This window comes from Fundulus heteroclitus, chromosome 23 (assembly GCF_011125445.2).
Source record: "Fundulus heteroclitus isolate FHET01 chromosome 23, MU-UCD_Fhet_4.1, whole genome shotgun sequence".
Taxonomy (NCBI): domain Eukaryota; kingdom Metazoa; phylum Chordata; class Actinopteri; order Cyprinodontiformes; family Fundulidae; genus Fundulus; species Fundulus heteroclitus.
Window position 1 is genome coordinate 2,992,358 of NC_046383.1, and position 20,087 is coordinate 3,012,444.

Here is a 20,087-nt window from a genome sequence, read left to right on the forward strand (position 1 = left end):
TGGTGTGAAACTGTGGAATGAACTGAATGATGATTTAAAGTTATGTCCTTTCTTGGTGAATTTTAAAAGGGCTTTAAAATGTAAAATGATAAAATCCTATGTTATGTAGATTTGAATATTTATATATGTACTGTAAAGAACCTGGTAGGTTGTAAAGGTTGTAAGTATAAAACAGGGTAGCCAATAATAGGCTTTGCTTCAGCCTATTCCTTTTTTTTTTGGGTAAATTGTGGGTTTGTTTGTTTATCGTTGTTTTTTTTACTTTTTCCTGTGTTTAATGTTGGATAATTTACTAAAAAAAAAAAGTGAAAATGAAGTGAAACTTAAAAATAAAGCAATTTAATTCCCTGTCGTGGTAATCATGTCTTTGTAAATGGATCAACTTTGAACAAAAAATAAATCCTAACTAAATGAAAGCATGTGAGAAGCCACAGAAGATGCTGCTCCTACAATTTCTAGTGTTATTACAAACCCTCCTCCAGAAAGGTTTTTCTTTTGCCACTTGTGATGGAGAATTGAACCCGGCAATATTCGAACATTACAGGACATAAATGTTTGGCAGAGGTTTGTTATTTCAGGAAGGGGAGAAAAAAAAAAGAAGAGGAAATCCATTTCTGTGTTCAACTTTCCAGGCTGCCATCGCGCCTCTCTCCTTTCAGAGCAGAGTTTGATTTGACGGTTAAATCTGGCTTGACTGTTATGTCATGTCTACAAAGGACGTGACAAGCAATCAGAAACGAGCAGGTTAACTAGTTTTCACCCTCGCGGCTTTCTTCACAGTTGATGTTTCTCCTTGTTCCTTCCAGCCTGTAAAAGTGATTTTGGGAAGACATAAACGTCCTCGGCGTCTTGAGCATATTTTAGGGGGCTGCGCCGGTTTCATTTTATGACGCCATCTGTTAACCTCCAACACAGCCTTATCCATTTAACCGCACAGAGTTATGCATAAATAACTGAGAAATATCTCATTTTACTTTCATTATGATGTAATAAAGAATTATCTGTAGTAAGTGGAAATAAAACACATATTTATGAAAAAAAACACCACATACATTTGTTAGTATTGTCCTTATTTACTACTTCATGACAATTATTTGTTTGAGAACATTTTACATTTTTGGTCCTAATGCAATATATAATGTAACTTTTTTAGTTAAAATTCCCTGGTGTATATTTAATCAAAACACCCCTTCACACAGCTCACAAGCCGGCTTAAATAAGGATACTAAACATTTCCCTAGCTTACACGACTGGAAGGCTTGCCAGTAAGAAAAAAAATTAGATTAAGGTAGAAGTACCAAATATCATAGATAACATAACGGAAATATTCTATATGTTGTTTTTGCAGAAATAAGAATGTTACTTTTCTGTTTTTAAGAATATGAATGAGATCATGTACAATTTTTGTTAGAAATTTCAGTGTAAGTGGTGAAAAGGTGGTATTTATAATCAATGTCAGGTCATCATAATAGCCCAGCTAATTCAGATACAAGCTTTACTGTTCACACCGAGGATAAAACGCTGTTGGTTATAGGCTGTTCTCACAATATGACCACAGCTTAGGTGTCTAATAGTTTGAAATTAGTCGACAGCACTGCCTGATTTTATCCGGGCTCTGTAACCAGGAGACGTCCAGGAGGGTTACTGATTGTTGAAGGTCACATTAGCTGGGACATTCAGTGTCTCCGGTTGGCCCGGGCCAGTTTGAGTTTCTTACAGTTTAGTAATTCTTAATACAAATACCCAACAAATGTCATGAAATGGTCATCGAATAAAATGCAGCTAAAAGGTAAAACAGGTTCCAAAGGCTTTTATCTCAAACAGAAGAGCAAATATGATAGTTCTGACTGCTAAAGAATAATAATTTAGTGCTATTGTTGACATTTAGTAGACATTTTTTTCAGCCAGTTGACTGGCAGTGTGCAGCAACAAGTGAGGGAGGGGCAGAGCTATGCACCATATAGCCAGAGAAAACATGAGGCCCTCAGACACTTTGTCATCACATTTAAAAGACTTCAAACTGATGGAACGAGCAGATGTGAGGTCTTACAACTTTATTTTTTCTAAACATTTGTATAACCAGCGAGGTAGTTTCTAAAGATGGTTTGCCTTCAAACTGTCAAACTAAATGTCCAAAACCACATCTGAAGGTAAATTAAGCAAAAACATTGTCTAATTCTCTTGGGTGAGTTCAAACATGATTGGCACACTTGTCCAAATGTGGACAGGACCATATGCACATGTAGGATTATTTTAAGTGCTGCTGTAAAACGTTATAATTTAACAAAAAGTCACTGTAGTTTTACCAAAATATTGCGACTTGGTGTTCTGCTGTTCTTTCTATAAAGAAAAGCCTTTTTCAAAGACAGAGGATAGGAGTATTTTAAAGTTTGGTCCTTATTCATAGCAAAAAGAATATGGGCACACATGTGGTAGAGATGTACACTGCTTCTCAAGTATATCTAATATAAAATGTGCCTGCAACAAAATGGCAGCATTAACACTGAAAAATGAATGAGCTCTGCTCGCCATTGTGTTTCCCTCTTTGAAAACTTAAACTCATCTTTGCAAAGCCCTGAAATAAGCCTGTTCTCCTGTTCGAAAGAGCTTGAGCAGATTAGCATAACAGTAGAAAATTAAATTGTTAAAAAGAAAGCCTCTCTGGTCAGCTACTTCTTCTGGTTTCTTCCGAAATTCAGCTGGTAGTGAGAAGGGCTGTTGTTGTGGAGAACTGAATGCTCGGTGTTCAGCAGAGGATGAATAAAACTTTCAGGTGTTTTCTACTCTGTGGGGAGACATTTCAAAGCATCCAGGGATCATGGTGTGCTGTCAGCTGACTGCACACCTAACTTTTGATTTTGCACTTTCCGCTGTCTCACAGTGGTTTCATGCACAGGCTGAAACACACAGACAAGGACCTTCAGCAGCACATTAATTCATGTTGCAGATTCTCACCTCGGAGATCTCTTTTGGAGTACTGCGGCTGTTCCTCTGCTTGCTTGGCTACACTCAGCATCACATTTGTGGAGTGCTGGGACCAGCTATACAGTCTTGAGGCTGCATCAAACTCAGATTGGTACTGCATGAGTTCGCTTCCTGTAACCTGATAAAGTATTTGATTACTTTATGATGAATATTTTTCAGAGGACACATTATGTTAAACATGAGCACCAGCCAGCAGTCGGAGCCCTGATATTACCAGAGCCAAGCGGGGTGAAAGCATGAGTGAACAGTTTCATCCAAACAAATTGTCCTAATTTAGGAACATCACAGTCAGACCATTCATGTTGGATATTTATCTGTGTTTTAAAATGTTGGATACACAATGCCTTGGCGGTTTCCTGAGAGTTTGCTTTGCTTCCAACAGTTTTCTAAATAACTCAGATTTGTATGAGTTGATGTTTCTATATACATAAAAGCTAGGAAAAATGTTAACAGTGTTCTTTAAAAGAAACCCTTTCTAGTTGAGTCTGCTAGAGGACAAACTGACCCATATCCTCATTCTGCTTCTTTCTCCTACTACTCTCCAGGAGTGCATTATTGGTAGCTATTGTCGCTGTTAACTTAATGTTCCCTCTCTGTTTTCCGTTTTGCTGTGACTCCTTCCTGGAGGTTGAGCTGTTGCTTCCAATGACTTCAGTTTCCGTTTGATGGTAGACTTGGTTTTCTTTCTTTTGTGAACCGTGTACCTCTTCTAAACAAAGCAACTGTAGAAACTATTGCAGTCACTAACTGTTGCCCATTTTAGTTAGCTCCAAGCTTACATGTTTAGTTGTTTCTCTCCTAGATGAAGGCAAGGCAAGGCAAATTTATTTATATAGCACAATTCAGTACAGAGACAATGCAAAGTGCTTTACTTGATTAAAATATAGGAAAATAAAACAGAATAAAAGCAAGTAGGGATAGAATGTAGAAACAAAAAAGAACATTAAAAACAATAGAACAGTTTAACTAGAACAGTCAAAGGCAATTTTAAACAAATGTGTTTTTAATCTTGATTTAAAAGAACTCAGGCTTTCCGCACTTTTACAGTCTTCTGGAAGTTTGTTCCAGAAAAGTGGAGCATAGGAACTAAATGCTGCTTCTCCGTGTTTGGTTCTGGTTCTAGCTATGCAGAGCAGGCTGGAGCCAGAAGACCTTAGTGGTCTGGAGGGTTGATACATTGATAAAAAGTCTGTGATGTATTTAGGTGCTAAGCCATTCAGGGATTTATAGACTAACAGAAGGATTTTAAAGTCTATTCTCCGAGGTACAGGGAGCCAGTGTAAGGACTTTAGAACTGGGGTGATGTGCTCTACTTTCTTAGTCTTAGTGGGGACGCGGGCAGCAGCGTTCTGGATCAGCTGCAGCTGTCTGATCCACTTTTTAGGCAGACCTGTGAAAACACCGTTGCAGTAATCAATTCTACTAAATATAAACGCATGGATTAGTTTTTCCAGATCCTGCTGAGACATCAGTCCTTTAATCCTGGAAATGTTCCTCAGGTGATAAAAAACCAACCTTGTAATTGTCTTTAGATGCTTTTGGAGGTTCAGGTCTGAGTCCATCACTACACCCAGATTTCGGGCCTGATTAGTGGTTTCTAGCTGAAGTGACAGAAGCTGTGTGCTAACTTTTGATCTCTCCTCTATTTGTCCAAAGATTATTACTTCAGTTTTGTTTGAAGCCGCTAAAGTTCTGCCAGACCTCTTTACCACAGGAAGTTTTCCAGGACTAGTGCTTCCCTGTTTTGTCTGCTCCATTTTTCAAACCCCCGTCCGGTCACGACAGACGGACATTCACACCGAGCCAGGGTCCTGCTGGAGATGTTTGAAGTTTTCATTTCCACTGTCACTACATGCATGCTCAGTATGAAGAATTGCTGTGTAGTTAATGACTCGGTGCAAGAGACTGTTTCTGCAGAGCCAAGGACTGCATGCCATCAGCTGGGTTTCCTTGAGTAGAAAACATTTTTACCAATTTGAAGACAAACCTGACCACTATTATTTTACAGAAAACTGTAAATCAGAACAAGTTGACGAAAGACTGGAACCAAACTTGGTCTGTCACATTTTTTTATTATTAAAAAAAAGATTAAAGTAAATTTATGTGCTCACTAAAAATATTAATGTCAATAAATTGGATTGCTATATTATTATTTAATGTCTGTAACTGTGATGACTAATCTCAGCAGCCCTACCTCATAAGAGATATTTATTTCACATTTTTAACTGGAGTATCTATATTTACAACCTTAAACAGCATTTCATTAGATTCTGTGTTAACGATTCCAGCAATGCTGTTAGAGAAGGTTGGCATGATTAAAAAAATTATCTATTTCTGTGTTTAATCAACCACAATATTCCTAATTATTTAATATCTTGTGTATTAATTAGGGCATCAAACGTTGGAATGGATCAGCAGTGGTGCGATTGTATTGCTGAATTTGCTGTGTCGGTCTGTCTTGGGCAAAATGACCGTCATACATAAATCAGTAGCATTTAAAGCTTTTGCACAAGTGGAAATGGTTTATTTTAGATATTTAAACTTCCAGCCAAAGTCATTAACATCATCCTTAAACCTTTTCGGTGTGGGCTCAGAAAGCTCTTTAGATCCTGGCAGTTCAGGTTTTATATGTCAGAGGTTTGAATAGCAGATATTGCGTTTATCACTCCCTTAAGGGCTTTGAGCAGCTTTAATCTAATGCCAGACTCTGGATTATTATAGAAATGTGCTCACCTTTTCTAACACATTTTTTTTGTTTGAATCATTTCTACTAGGTAACAACTGGGTATGATATCATTTTTAATCAGCACTGTTTTAAACATGATCAGGCATTGAATAATTGGAATCAGGTTTACTTATCATCACGTTTTAGCCGGTCAGACACAGCTGTAGTGTAATGCTCTCTCTGAGTCAGGGGTTTAGTTATGTTGATGTTGATTTATTTTGGTTTAGTCTTTAGTCTGTGCTTGTCTGGTTTCCAGGTTTGTTGTTCTGGTGTTTTGACTTTTATTTTGAAATCCTGTTTCGTTCTAGGCTTGCTCTTGTCACACACCTGGCCTTTGCTTATTGCTACTCACCTGATCTCTGTTGTTCATTATCTCCTCCCTCAGTGCATGTTTCTGCCTGGAACCCAATTTGCCTTGCAGTATCATCTTGTCAGTATGATCCTGCACAGCTCTGCTTGCCCCTTTATTTGGATTTGCAGTATGGACTGAATATTTATTGCCCTTGCCCTGTGGCGTTTTCTTTTTGTTAATAAAAAAAAGTTTACTTTAGTTGTTCACCTTCTTGCCTCTTGTCAGAAAGTCCACACTTGGGTCATCCTCGACACTGAGCTTCGGCAGAATCACTAAGCTAACACCGGTGCAGCTTTGCTTCCTTGCTGTATTGTTGAGATCCATTTGTTGCATGGTACAGCAGAGTACAACTAAGAATTTTGTAGCACCAAACAGGTCTTTAAACCCTCAGAGAGACGGTTATATAGCCTGTTCTGTAATGCAATATGAAACATATTGTGTGTGCTCAGAAGCTTGCAGGAACAAAGCTGCTCACTGAGCCCCTATAAAATGATAAAAAGTGGTTTATTTACTGAAATCAATCCTCAGACGAGCTTTCTAAACACAGCAGAAGTGATCAGTCCAACGCGAGGCAGGACAGAGTCTGATTCTGTTGTCGAGTCATGCACTAACATTTCCCTTACACATTTTTTGGACCTGTTCTCACTTTGGTTATAATTACAGGTTATACCAAAGTTCAGACCTAAAAAAAACAGGACATCTTTGCTTTGCAATATTTCAAATTAATTGAAATGATTAGAAAAATCAGCAACAAAATGGACATTTGATAAAAAGCTGAAGCGTTTTGTCTTATCTTGTTTATGCATGTTAGATGAACATGGTGCAATCAGGTTAAGTGAGCAGAAACAGACATAAATAAAATAGAGTATTGCTTCTCTTGAACTAAGACTTAATATTTGTTTTGCCTGGGGAATATGCCTGATGGCAGAAAGTAATCCATTTTAGTGGTACTAACCTAGAGGATTACAGCCATAAATATTATCTGAATAAGTCCTCCCCAAAGTTAATGAAATCATTCAGTATCTGGTCACATTAGAAGAAAAAAAACCTGATCTGGTTTGAAAAGGATTTGATCTTTTTCAGTGATTGTGGGTCATGCATGTTTATTACTCTGATGCACTAAACAATGAAGGGTTACACTCTGAGTCTGAGGGGAGGGGAAATGATCAAAACTAAGTTCAAATATCGTGGTATACAGAATGTTTTTTTTGAAGGTAGATTCTAGTTATTAATGACGGTAGAGATTATTGTGTATTCCTCCAGTTTCTTTAATTTTTTTATATAGCTTCGGGACAAACACTACGTGTACCATGTATTATATTTTTAATAGATATTTTTCTCTTTGTAAACTTTTGAGGAATGTAAAAGGCAAGCTGCAAATGACCTAAAGTCATGCAGGAGGGGACAGAGAATGATGGGCTGTCTGGGATGTAGAGAGGGCCCAAAACATTTAGCGCATTAAAAACCTTGAGGGGAACTATGTTATGTTGCAACCTGCAGCAAGACTTATTGTTTTGGTGGAGGCAAAAGAAATGAATAGAAAATCCCTGGCCGCTGCCGTTTTTCCCCTGCAATGTTGATCTGAGAATTAAGTCACATACTTGATGCCATGTTTTTGCTACAGTGCAGGTACATTTGTCGTGAAGTCTAAAATGCTCTCTATATGTTGTCCTACTTCTGTATGTCAAACACATCCAGCTGCATTGTCTTCTGTAAATAGAGATCATTTCTTTTCTTCCCTCTACTGCCTTTGGATTTTGCAAAGCACATTCTCTGATGAATCAGTCAGATCACTCTTGGTCAAATGTTTTTTTAATAAGGACATTTCTGAATATTGTATTGTTTTGAGTTTATTAGGATTGTACATCATAACTCACTACAATCCAATTTTAACAGCTTATAAATAGGCTCTGCTTGTTTATGAGATGCATTTGAGAAATGTGGGACAGGGAGTCATTGGTTAGTTCTTATTTAGTCACAGATTAAAGAAATACCTCACCTCGAATTTGTTTGCTTCCTCTGGCAAATGCATCTCATCTCTAATTGAGGGTCTCTTACGGCTCAGTGAGTCAATACAAACGGCTTTAATACTCAAACCATTATTATTTCAAATCATTGTCAAAAAGGCGGGATAAATCATTGACTTATGCCCCGTTAATGCTGCAAAATTGCTTCATGCATTTTGCGTCACTGACAGTTAAGGGCCCGAAAACAAGTAAAGCTAATGGCATAATCTGGCTGCGACCACTCAGTCCTTCGCAGCCGCCTCTCGACTCTGCTCCCGGCTTAGACAAACAGGCTCATCTGCACTGGATCATTTGCTGTCTCCTGATACGCTGCGGTTTATAGGCAATTATCTCTCCCGATCCATTATCGATTACAGTGTTATCTTACTTGCATTGCTTAATCTTTTGGCACAGTATAATAGTCGCACACGTTGGGCCTAGATGCAAATTGCTTAGTACCAAGAACATTGGTTAGGATGGATGGATGCTCATTTGCGTGTAAATGGTTGGAGTTTAAAGTCTGACAGATGCAGAATACATTCAGTGTCAAGGAGAGGGCATGGTTGACTTTAAATGGTATTGTTCTTCGTTTAAACTGAGGAAAAAACGTGGGACAGTGAGGTCCAGGGTTTCTCAAACTTAGTAACCAAATGTCTAAATCAGATTTCTTGACTAGATCAAAGGTTTGGTGTGAAAATCCTTTTTGTGAAATTTGCTTCCAACGTCCGAACAAAAATAACATATTATGCCTAATTTTTGACAGTAAAGCATGATAAGCACTTTAATTTTTTTAAGAAAACTTAAACTTTACTTATCGCTTAACAAATAGCCTTTAGGTACACATAAGAAAACACAAAGAAAACAGTCAAAAGCTTAAAGTGCAAAACCACACTGTAACATCAAAATAACTGGGGTTAAACTTAGAGACTCTGAGACGGTTATAACAAATAGCAACCAAGTGTGAACACACTTGGCCTTAATTTTTCTTTTCTAAATTCCATGCTTGCTTTTGTTTTTATAATTCCATTTTCTATAACGTAAACAGATTCCTTAACCTTGCAACAATGACTAATTATGCAGACCCTGTATAAATTTTCAACAGTGTAACGGTAATATAATCCAAAACATTGTGGGATTAATTAACTACATCTAACCTAAAACACATGTAATTTTATCCGTTATCACCCTTAGTCCACTTTGGCAAATGGCCACTCATATCTAGCCAAATCCTGCTGAAGATTTCCTCTTTCTCCTGCCTCATGCATAATCGAAATTAGAAAATTGCTGCAACGTTTTCAGCTTGATACAATCAACCACTCAGTTGTCACATGCCTATTCAGAGGGACTGATTGCAGCAACGTCAATGACAACAGGCAATTAGCGAAGTTTCCTTAGATAAAAATGTTTTATCAATTGACTTTATAAACTAAACTTGTCTGCATTGCAATATAACTATGATAAAAATCTGATTTAGCCATAATATATAATAATAAAGATTTGAGTTGAAGCATCTCTGCTTTCAGAAAGTCCTGGCCAGGATTAATCTTAACCATTTCAAATGAAAACATAATAACTCTAATAATAACTATATATATATATATATATATATATATATATATATATATATATATATATATATATATATATATATATATATATAGTTTAAAAGTACCTTGTGCCAACATTTGCTATAATGTTAACACCAGAAAACCTGCTGATCTGAGGATCTCGTGATAGGATGTTATTATGAGTTAAAAGGTGAAGAGTTGCACCTTGCTAACATTAGTAAGTTGCCTACTAGCTATTTAACTAACATCACTTTACATTATCTGCTTTGCTAACGCTGGCATGTGGGCGATCATTAGCTAAAAGGTTAACATTAGCTGGACCTGCTGTGGTCAGTTGAGCTTCAGCGGAGTGACCTCTAAAAAGAAGGTGTTTGTGGTCCAGATTGCCCTAATGTTCGGTCTGAATCCAGATCCCGGCACTAAACACACAGTGTGATGGCTCTAACTTCTGTTTTTACTATAAATGATGAATCCCCTTCAGTACGGAAATATAGTATTGTTTGTGATTTCTTTTTTTTTTAAATCAACCTTGCTTCCAGTTCATGAACAGCGAAGCTATTAAGACTGTAGATTGGTTTGTTTTAATATTTTTCTCTTATTTTATTCCAGTTGGGTGAACAACTTCGGCCATGAGGGTCTTGGCCTTCTACTGGAACATCTGGAGAAGCTTCTGGACAAGAAACAGTGAGTTAACATGTCCAACTTCCTGCATCCGAGTCACATTCTAAAACCATGTCCTAAACTAGGATGTCATATTAAAACGTCTTGTTTTCTTCTGCAGGCAAGAGAATATTGATAAACGCAACCAGTATAAGCTCATCCAGTGCTTAAAGGCTTTCATGAACAATAAGGTTTGTATGATGCATTTGTATCCTCTTTTTTTCTCTATTTTGCATAAAGTATTACTAAGAGATGAAGCTATGAAGTATTGAATTTCATTTCAATACCTGCACCTGGTAAGGTTTGGGAAAAATTATGAACGTTGGGAAAATTACTTGTATTTCCAGAGTTTTTTTCCCTCTCCCATTTTCTAAATGTTGTCCTTCCTTCCTTTTGTACTTCTTCACTTTTGTCCTTCCTTTCTCCTTTAATAATGTCCTCCTTTTTTTCCTTTGAGTTCTTTATTCCTTATTTTCTTTCTTCCTTTTCCCCTTATATCATTCCCTCTTTGTATCTTTCCTTCCTACTGTCCTCCCATTCTTTTTGCACCACATCCCTTTTTTCTTTCTCCAGCACAGGTGGTAAAGGTCCCAACCTCATTTGCATCTTGTTGTTGCCAGACCGAGGATAATGAAGCAGTAAAGCGCTGCTAATTTCACCATTTAAAGTTTCTGAACTTTTAATTATCCCTTTTTTTGGAAAGGTCTTGCTCATTTCTCTAAAGTGGCCCACATTTCAAGGTTAGATGCACTATTGATATTGCTTCTTGTGGAGTTAATCCCCCACACGTGGTCATCTCAACCTAGTCCTCCAATTGTGCTGAGACTGAAAGGTGCAGGAGACTATAAGTATTCGTCCCTGCAGTCCTGTCCTGAATTAAATCAATTTATCATCCTTGCCGTTTTCTCCCACGACCTCATTGTACCTCTTTAAAAGAAAATTAAGGCTAACTATAACTTCATACATTACAGCTTTTTTGTGTAATTTATATTTTACTTCAGCTGAATGTTATCCATGTAAATGCGCTCATTAATTTTATACCCAACGGACCTCCGTATTCTTCTCTGTCTTGGCTCTGTGTTTTACAGTATGGGCTGCAAAGGATCCTGGGAGATGAACGGAGCTTGTTGCTGCTGGCAAGAACAATCGACCCCAAACAGACCAACATGATGACGGAGATTGTGAAAATCCTCTCAGCTATCTGTATCATTGGAGAAGAAAACATGTAAGTTGACTGGGTCGTATCTGATCGCTTCTCACAGTCCATCCAACACATCACCGGGCAGAGACCAGCCACTCTTCTCCACAGAGAGTCTTGTCATATAATAAGATTGTCACTGTTTTAAAGGTCAGAAGCATTGGGTTTATTTGCACGCCTGCAGAGTTCCATTAATAAAAGGATGTTAATAAAATGTGACTTGTAGGAGCTAAAGTCTGGAAGCAAAAAAAGGCATCAAAAAGCACACTGTACAGTTTTTGATAAGTTTGAATGATGCATAACAGACCACATTAGACAGAGTTCTTATTTAAATTGGGCATCTAGATTAACTGGAAGATATAAAACCCCCTTCATCTTCTCACTTTAAGGCTTGTGTATTATCCTGCATACATGTGTAAAGCCATCTAATGTTTGTCAGAGGTCTTTGGTTTTAATCCACACTTTTAATCCACAGACTTTTGCACTTTTGAAACAGTTTGTCCTCATAAGACCCCAGGAAAACCCAGTTAAAGCACCAGCAACGCACAAACACACATCTGACAGAAGTAAAAAAGCCTTTTAGGTTCTTTACTCTGGGTAACGGCATCACAAGAGGTTCATCTGTAATCTCCCAAAACTCAATTACTGTGGGTATGTGAAAGCTGGAGCACCTAGGAAAAACTACCCAAGTGGTGGTGGGCATTCTTTAAAATATTTTTATAACCTTTTGTAGTGCTGCAGTTTTCAGGAAAGCCAATATGTTTTTTTTTTCTTTTCTTGAAATGCCTTCAGAAGTCGTGAGTTTGCATCCTTTGACAGGTAAATCTATATTAACAGTTATAGGACTGATTCCAAGCTGGCCCAGTCAATAAACGCGTGTGTGTTTTGGTGCTATCTTTTGTAATCTGACAGGAAGGGATACACTTTCTTTAAACAGCAGCATATATTTTAGTTGTATAGCCCTTTAATTGCTTGTGTTGCCGTATCGTTTTTCAGTAACTCTTAGCTGGTGTGTAAACTGAGCTCCACCATTTGAAATCCTTACCCGATATAAAAATAGGAAGCACTGCTCTTACACCTCTAATGTTGAACAGAAAGTATTGTAAATACTGCTGTTGCAGTCCTTCTCCTCCTGGTTTATGTACATGTTTTTACAGAGGTTGCACCCCGCCGTTAATATCCATGCTGTGTTTATCCACTGTGAGCAATCATATACTGTATCTACTGATAACCTCAACGCTAAAATCGCATTGTTTGGTGCAGCATTGTCTGTTTACTTTGGACACAACTCGCTTGACAGTCTTTAAATTGGAGTTATGTGAGCGTTTCTGTTGTTTCCCCACTGGGCCGGACTAGAATAACAACAACAGCTCAAAGTCAAGTCTTTATGCAGTCGAGGAAATAAACAAACCCCCCGTTTTCTGTTAAGAAAAAGCTGAGTTTAGCAAATGTGTCTTAAATTTCTGACCATCTAAAATGGGGCTCTGGGCTTGTCATTCTGATGCTGACTTTACAGTTTCTAAAGCAGGTTTTATGTTGCAGAATATAAAATAGTTAGTTTTATTCCAGATAGTTATTTTTTGTTTAGTTGCTAGTTGATGATTTTAAGAAATTAAATATAATAAAACACTTCTATAAACCTTTTTAACCTTTGGTTTATTATAACGAAGGACTTTTTATAGTTATATGTACCAATTATTTGCTTGTACACAAAAATACTATACTTCTAATATTAATTAATATTTTAGTAAACCTATATGTTCATTGTCTTATTTGATAAAGTTTCTCCAGTTTGAACACCTTCAAAGTGAGGCTGTTTGCACAGAATTGAACTGAATTAGATATTTTTCTCTTGTGTACGTAGCTCTAGGGAAAGAATATGTCCTTCAGGAACAGGACCCTGACTGTAAGATGTGCGTCTAATAGTGACCAAGAAAATTATTAAATTTTCTCTTTGCACTAGTTTTTTAAAATGTTATTTTTATGTAAGTTTGTTGCCTCCCGGTACATCTTAACGCTTTAGATGTGCGGTTGTCGGCGCTGTACAAGTTCACCCTTAACGAGAACTAGTCCTAAGTTCTGATCATGCATCCTGAACTAAATTAACAACCCCAATATGATAATAATAAGTCTCTCATTCATCAATTCTTTTTTTCATCAAAATTATGAAATAATGTTGCTCCTGTTTGATGAAAATCCAGATTCAGTTTAAACATGTCGACTGATTAAATTGTCAGTCATCTAAAGTATTTTGGCCGTAAGTACTACTCTTTACAATGGGCGGAGAGAAAAGTTAGAAGCTGCACCTTCATTACTCCTCTCTGTAGTACCTGGCCTCATTCCCTGCCTGGAGCAGGCTCAGCAGAACGAGAGCCGCACATTATCAGGAAAAGAGAGCTGGCAAAAGTGTTGTTGAACGTCGCAATGACGATACGACTTGCAATAAGTAAGCAAACCACTCGTCTATACCATTCTAATGTGTTTCTGCTTTGGGTTTAATTCAAACATAGATCCCAGACAGTGGCCTCTGGAGAAACCGAAAAAATTTTTATTTCAAATTTAATGACATGATTTTAATGAGGAAAAAACTTTTTTCATTTGGCATTGAAACAACTTAGCTGCTTGGGAATGTAGTTATCTGCAACTCTATACGACAAGCATCACTAAGTTTATTTTGGCATAGAAAGAATGAACACAGAGTACTTGCATAATATAGCTGATAGATATCGAATGTCAAACCTTTGTTTGAGATATTAATGTTTTGCTCACTGAGATTGCATTGATGATAAATTTACTATCTATTGATTGCTGGTTTTGAAGAGGTGGTCTCAAACTTCCACTTTCTAAATATTTTGCTTTTCCAGCAAATTACTGAAATCAACTTCTACAGTGTCCAGCTAATTCACTGGGTAATAATTTAACTCAGTGCCACCATATTGAGAAATATATTTCATTATTATATAATGAAAGGTTATATAGCCAGAAAGCTAAAGCAGTGTGATAAAACTATCCCCTTTGAGTCAGTCACTTCCCCAGCGCGTGCATTAGGTAATGTCCCCAAACATTAGAGCACCAAGCTAGGAATATCTCTTAATGTAAATAATAACATACATTAAATACATACGCATGTAAAATGACACCTTTGTCCATCTAGTCTATAGGCGCGTAACAAAACGCGCCATCAGGGTTCCTCGGGCCAAGCAAGGTAAATAAGTTATCTGCTGAAGTGAGCAAAATGTTGTCATAATATAGATCACAGCTCAAGAAAACTTTTATTCGATTTACAGGAACTTTAGCGGGCAGATGCATTTGAGTCATTAATCAGTGCACTGATGCAGTTAATGAGTAAAATAGACTGATGCTCTGTTTAGTAACTCAGGTTTGATGTAAACACACGTATCACTGCTATTATGTCCCCATACTGGTGGTATAGACACTGGATTCCTCTCTATGCCTCACATTATTTTATTCACTCTAGTCACTTAGATAATTTAAAAATAGGTCGAACAACAAGGTCTTTGCCACGATCATAGCCGTGCTTTAAAATGTCCGGATGCTGTGGAAGTGACAGCCGAAGGAGTTGAGGTGTCGCTCTATTTTCTATTTCTCACTCCCGCTCCGCCAACCAGCGCGGTGACTCTGACTCGTGTTCAGCGCCGTCTTGGGCTGACAGCATCAAAAGAGAACACAAGTTAAGCAGATCTATCTTGCCTGTTTTGTAGCTTCGTCTGAACTGGCTTTAAAGCTGCTCCGTGTGCAGCTCGTCATGTTTTTTAGGGACTTTGTAACGTCTATCAAAGGGTTCTTCCATTTATCTCCATGTAAGCCTTACTCTACGCATACGATCCTATTGGTCTGATCAGCGGCTTATCACAAAGGTAGTAGAACATCCAACAGCAACTGCGTCTGGTATGTTTGATTCAACGCGGTTCTGCACACGCAGTGCCTTGCAAAAGTCTTCATACCCCTTGAACTTCTTCACATTTTAGCACGATGCAACCACAAACCTCGACGTATTTTGTTGTCTATTTTGGATTTGTCTTATCCACTTCCCAAAAGCTGACTCTGTCAAGTAAATTCACCAAAGGTTGCCTTCTTCGCCTGACTCTCCACAAACAAAAAAATATCACAATAATAATCAAGCATAACTTCCTGAATGTTACGGGCGCCGCCATTTTGATTTGCTTGAGTCCCTACTTTAATCCTGGAGAGCGGTAGTACCGCAGATTGTCACTAGGAAGCGAGGAACTGTGCTAGCATGATGTGTAAATGGTCTTAAGAACCAAGCTCGGCATGGTTAACTGATCCAAGCTCGGTCCGAGCTCAGCATGGATTGGTTTAACAAGGGTAGTGTAAATGGGGCTAGAGAACCACATTACTCTCAAATTACTCTCAAATTACTCTCAAATTAAGTCTTCCAATCACCAAGACAAGGCACACAAACACAATGAGCACAAAACCCGAGGATATACCCCAACTGGACCTATGGCATCCACAATCTCAAGAAAACTCTCTACCCAGTCCATTGAAGGAGAAAAAAATAAAAAGAAGCTGTGTGGTTGGAGTATCTGAGAAACTATAAACAATGTTTCCAAATATAATATTCTGATGCATTTTAAACCCAGCAACAGTCTGACAGAGACTGGTTCACCCTAAGGATAAAACACCCAAACACAAACTCAGTCGTAGGTCATGTGCTGGCCAGTGCAGCGAGGAAAGCTCAGACCTCTTTATTAAAGAAACCAAACAGGCGCTCCAAAAACCGATGACTTAAAACAGGAGAGCCAACCCATCGGGTCAGTGATCAGCGGCTCTTTTACTTCTCAGGAACAAGCAACGCTTGTATGAAGGCAACAATGTGCACATTTTGGACAGAGATGTGGGTGGAGGAATGAAAGGAGCCATCTATGTTAAACATGAGAAAGCGTCACCAAAAAAAGATGCTGACTTCAGATTCAATCTTCCCAAAATCTTTTCTGCGCCTCTAACTTGACTCAGGAGGTGTTTTTTTTCAGCAATCAACACTGTTGGACGTGTGACAAAAACAACTCATCTGGTGTCGTTGGTGAACCGTTTGGATCGTCAAGCAACAACGACCCAAACAATGAGCTGAATAGGTGTCCTAATTGCTCCATTAGTGAACGCGATGGCCCTATTGGAGTGACTGTTCTGACCACAGCTTATAACCAAGAACCCTTTTGGGCACGAGGGAAAACAAACCTTAGGATTTTCCTGGATCACTGAGAATCTTCAGGTTGTTTTTAACCGTATTCTGCGTCAAACCTCCCTACAGCTTCATCCCTGGCGTGCCCCATGTGCTCCTTGGTCTTCATGATGCTGTTTTTTTCACCAAGGTCCTCTGACAAAACCTCTAAGGCCTTCACAGAACCCTTGATGCTATTTAGGGGTATTACAGGGTTCCTGCGGATCCTTAAAAAGTCTTAAAAGGCATTGAATTCTGTAACTTAAAACTAAGGCCTTAATTGGCATTAAAATGTCTTAAATCAGTCTTTCTTAGGTCTTAAAATTGTTACCAGGTCATAAATAGGATTTTATTTTTGTAATCCTTACCAAACAGTAAAATAATTGACACAATTATATATATATTTTTTTTATTTACTGAACGGCTCAATGTAACTATTATTGGTTCCGTCCCGATAGCAGAACCAATAAAAACCGTTGCGGCCGGACCATAGCTGGGAAAAAGAGTTGGCACTGGTTATGTTGTGGTTTTTAAAACTGATTTATAGTTTATTTTAGTAGGGAACAAAACAAAGTTTGTGAATTCAGTTCAGTAGTTGTTAAAAATATATCTGTAATTTGTGTTTTTTAGCTTTCTTCCTATATGAAATGTTTTTTCAAAATTTTTAACATGTCTACTGGGCCAGAAAGTAATGGTTTATATTAAAAAAAACATTTGGGTGAAGTTGTCGCAACCAGGTTTTTCTTGTTTATCGTGAATTTGATCTTAACTTTTTATTTCAAGTGGCATTAAAAAGTCTTGAAAAGTCTTGAATTTGCCTTATGCTGTAGGAACCATGTATTAGAGTTGAGGAGAATTCATTCAGATATACATTATTCAGATTATTTTGTATAAAATCGGTTCCACTTCACAGGGATGTGATGCTTTTTATTGGTTGTTCCCATAAAAGACAGTGCGGTTTGCAACGGGACAAAATCTGTAAAGTGCAGGAGCTATAAATACTTTTGTAGTGTGAATGGGTATTTAAGCATCAAGTGGGATTTCTTTGCATAAATGAGGGAAAATGTGTCAAACTCTAAAGCTCCATTCATGCTCGTCTTTATGGCTCACAACTGCTCAAATTGTACAGGATTTTTCAATCAACGTTCAGATAACTGCTCAAAGGACATCGGTTAACGTCTACTTTAGTGTGTTGGAGACGCATGAGTTTTTAAATTCTCGGTTTAGAGTCTGAAATGATCAAGTGCTCTGAAATGAGCAGCCTTGAGCCCTTTTAAACACTAATTTGCTCAGACTTTACAATAGGTTTGCTTTCACATTAGTCAACCAAATACATTTATTACAGGCACTTTAATAAGATAAGATAGGCTTTAATGATCTCACAGTGGAGAAATTCACTTGTCACACATCGGCTTAATAAACAAGGAAGGTGCCAAAAGGAGGAAAAGGTGCATAAGGGTATATATAGAGTGTGACTACATATATACAGTGTATCAAAAAAATAAAATAAAAATACAAAGAAGATAAAGCAGAGATTTAGGATGACTTATGTACATTCAGGTGACTTATACACAAATGGATTGACGTTGTACATTAAAGTTGTACCAGGTAAGAACAACAGTGAGGTAGTGAGATAACTATACAGCTGAAGTCATTTATTTAACAGGATATTTGCACAGGGTGTTAAATAGAATTGCACACTAGTTATTGCACATTAGTTATTACACACTGCAAAAACGGAACTTAAAATAAGTAAAATGTTCTTAAAATTAGTGTATTTGTCCTTGATTTGAGCAGGTAAATAAGATGATTTGCCAATGGAATAAGATTTTTGCACTTAAAATGGGAACAACTTATCTCCATCATCCTATTTCAAGTGCTGGATGTCTAATTATCTTATTTTAGGGGTCAAAATACTTACTCCATTGGCAAAAAATCTTATTTACCTGCTCAAATCAAGGACAAATACACTAACTTTAAGAACATTTTACTTATTTTTAGATCCGTTTTTGCAGTGCAGTTATAGTGCAGCATTGTAAAGTCTGGTAGCAGCAGGGATGAATGACCTGCATTAGCGCTCCTTTTTAGAGACAGGGTGTCTAAGTCTGTCACTGAAGGAGCTAATAGACCACATTTGCAGCAAAAGCCTATCGCCCCCCCCCCCCCCCCCTAAAAAAAACAACTTACGATACGGTGAAGCCCAAATGGGCTACTGCTGCAGTAACAGAGTAGATTACACACAAATAAAAAAAAAAAAAATCATCAGTGTTTGCCAGAGTGGGTGTGTAAATGTCCACAGCAACACACAAGAAGAGATCAGATGAGTTGTGTTTGGGCCTTAAAATGTGAAGCAATGTCCTGTTGGTGAGGTGATGAAAGTGTTTGTTTTTCCCCCCCCAGTCTGGACAAAATTCTGGCCGCCATGACAATTGCCGCAGAGAGGAACAATAAAGAGAGGTTTGCTCCAATCGTGGAGGGACTGGAGAACCACGAGGCCCAGCAGCTCCAGGTGAGTAATTAGGCATGCGCGCAGCACGAACAAACAACCAGCAGCACGGTGATCCAAATACCTAAACACCGACCGCTCCGCTGTGATGTGGCGCAGTGAAAAATAATTGCCCAGAAAACCCAAAACTGAGATTAAAGGAAATCTGATAAGAAAGCTCCTGTTTTATGTCCTGCACCCAGTGGACAGAGAACATGATATTTTTCTGTAGGATCCTAATGGGGGCAGACACGACTCAAATTGACAGTCATGCCACTCTGGGCTGTGTTTGGTCCATTTATACCTCGATCTCAGCTGTATTACCACATCTTTCATTGCTTCTGTCTTCACATCGACTTGTCCACATCACGTCCCCCCCCCCCAGGACACGACAAGATGTGATCAGGGGGCTATTATAATTCACTCAATGCTCCATTGCCACTTCTTTATTAAAAGAAAACACCTGCCTCATGGAGCACCTTCACCGAATGGCTCCTTTTCCTTTTGCAAACACATAAAGAAGATGAAGTAAAAGAAAGATATTGAGTTTCTCTTTGTTTTTTTTTTTGTTTTTTTGGGCTCCCTTCTTTCTTTCTCACGTTTCCTCTTCCTCTCGCTGCTTTTACTCATCTTCTTTTCTCACATCCCACAAATACTTCCCCTCGCTTCTTTCTATGTTGCTGTCAAGTTAAATCTCCGAGGAGGGCAACAAAGCAACGTACCTCTCCTCATTTTCACCGGTGTTCTTCAGGAACAGGAAAACAACTATCTAACAACAACAACACCACTCAAACCGTGTTTTTTTTTTTTTTTAAGACTCCAAAGCAAGGAATTACTTAAGGAATTAGTTTAGCTGCAGGGCCTGAGAAGTCATGAGAGAAAGTGATGGGGCGGGCGGTGGAGGA

At 38.1% G+C, this 20,087-nt stretch overlaps 1 protein-coding gene across 7 annotated transcripts in view; it reads left to right on the top strand.

Annotated features, from left to right (window-relative positions):
• Positions 1 to 20,087, top strand: part of diaph2 (diaphanous-related formin 2) — a 510,558-nt gene that overhangs the window by 152,628 nt on the left and 337,843 nt on the right. For all 7 annotated transcript variants that reach the window (XM_036127356.1, XM_036127360.1, XM_036127361.1 and 4 more), the window contains 4 exons: positions 10,246 to 10,320; positions 10,418 to 10,487; positions 11,385 to 11,521; positions 19,098 to 19,206. In XM_036127356.1, the coding sequence (XP_035983249.1) occupies positions 10,246 to 10,320; positions 10,418 to 10,487; positions 11,385 to 11,521; positions 19,098 to 19,206 (391 nt within the window). The remainder of the gene's footprint in view (positions 1 to 10,245; positions 10,321 to 10,417; positions 10,488 to 11,384; positions 11,522 to 19,097; positions 19,207 to 20,087) is intronic.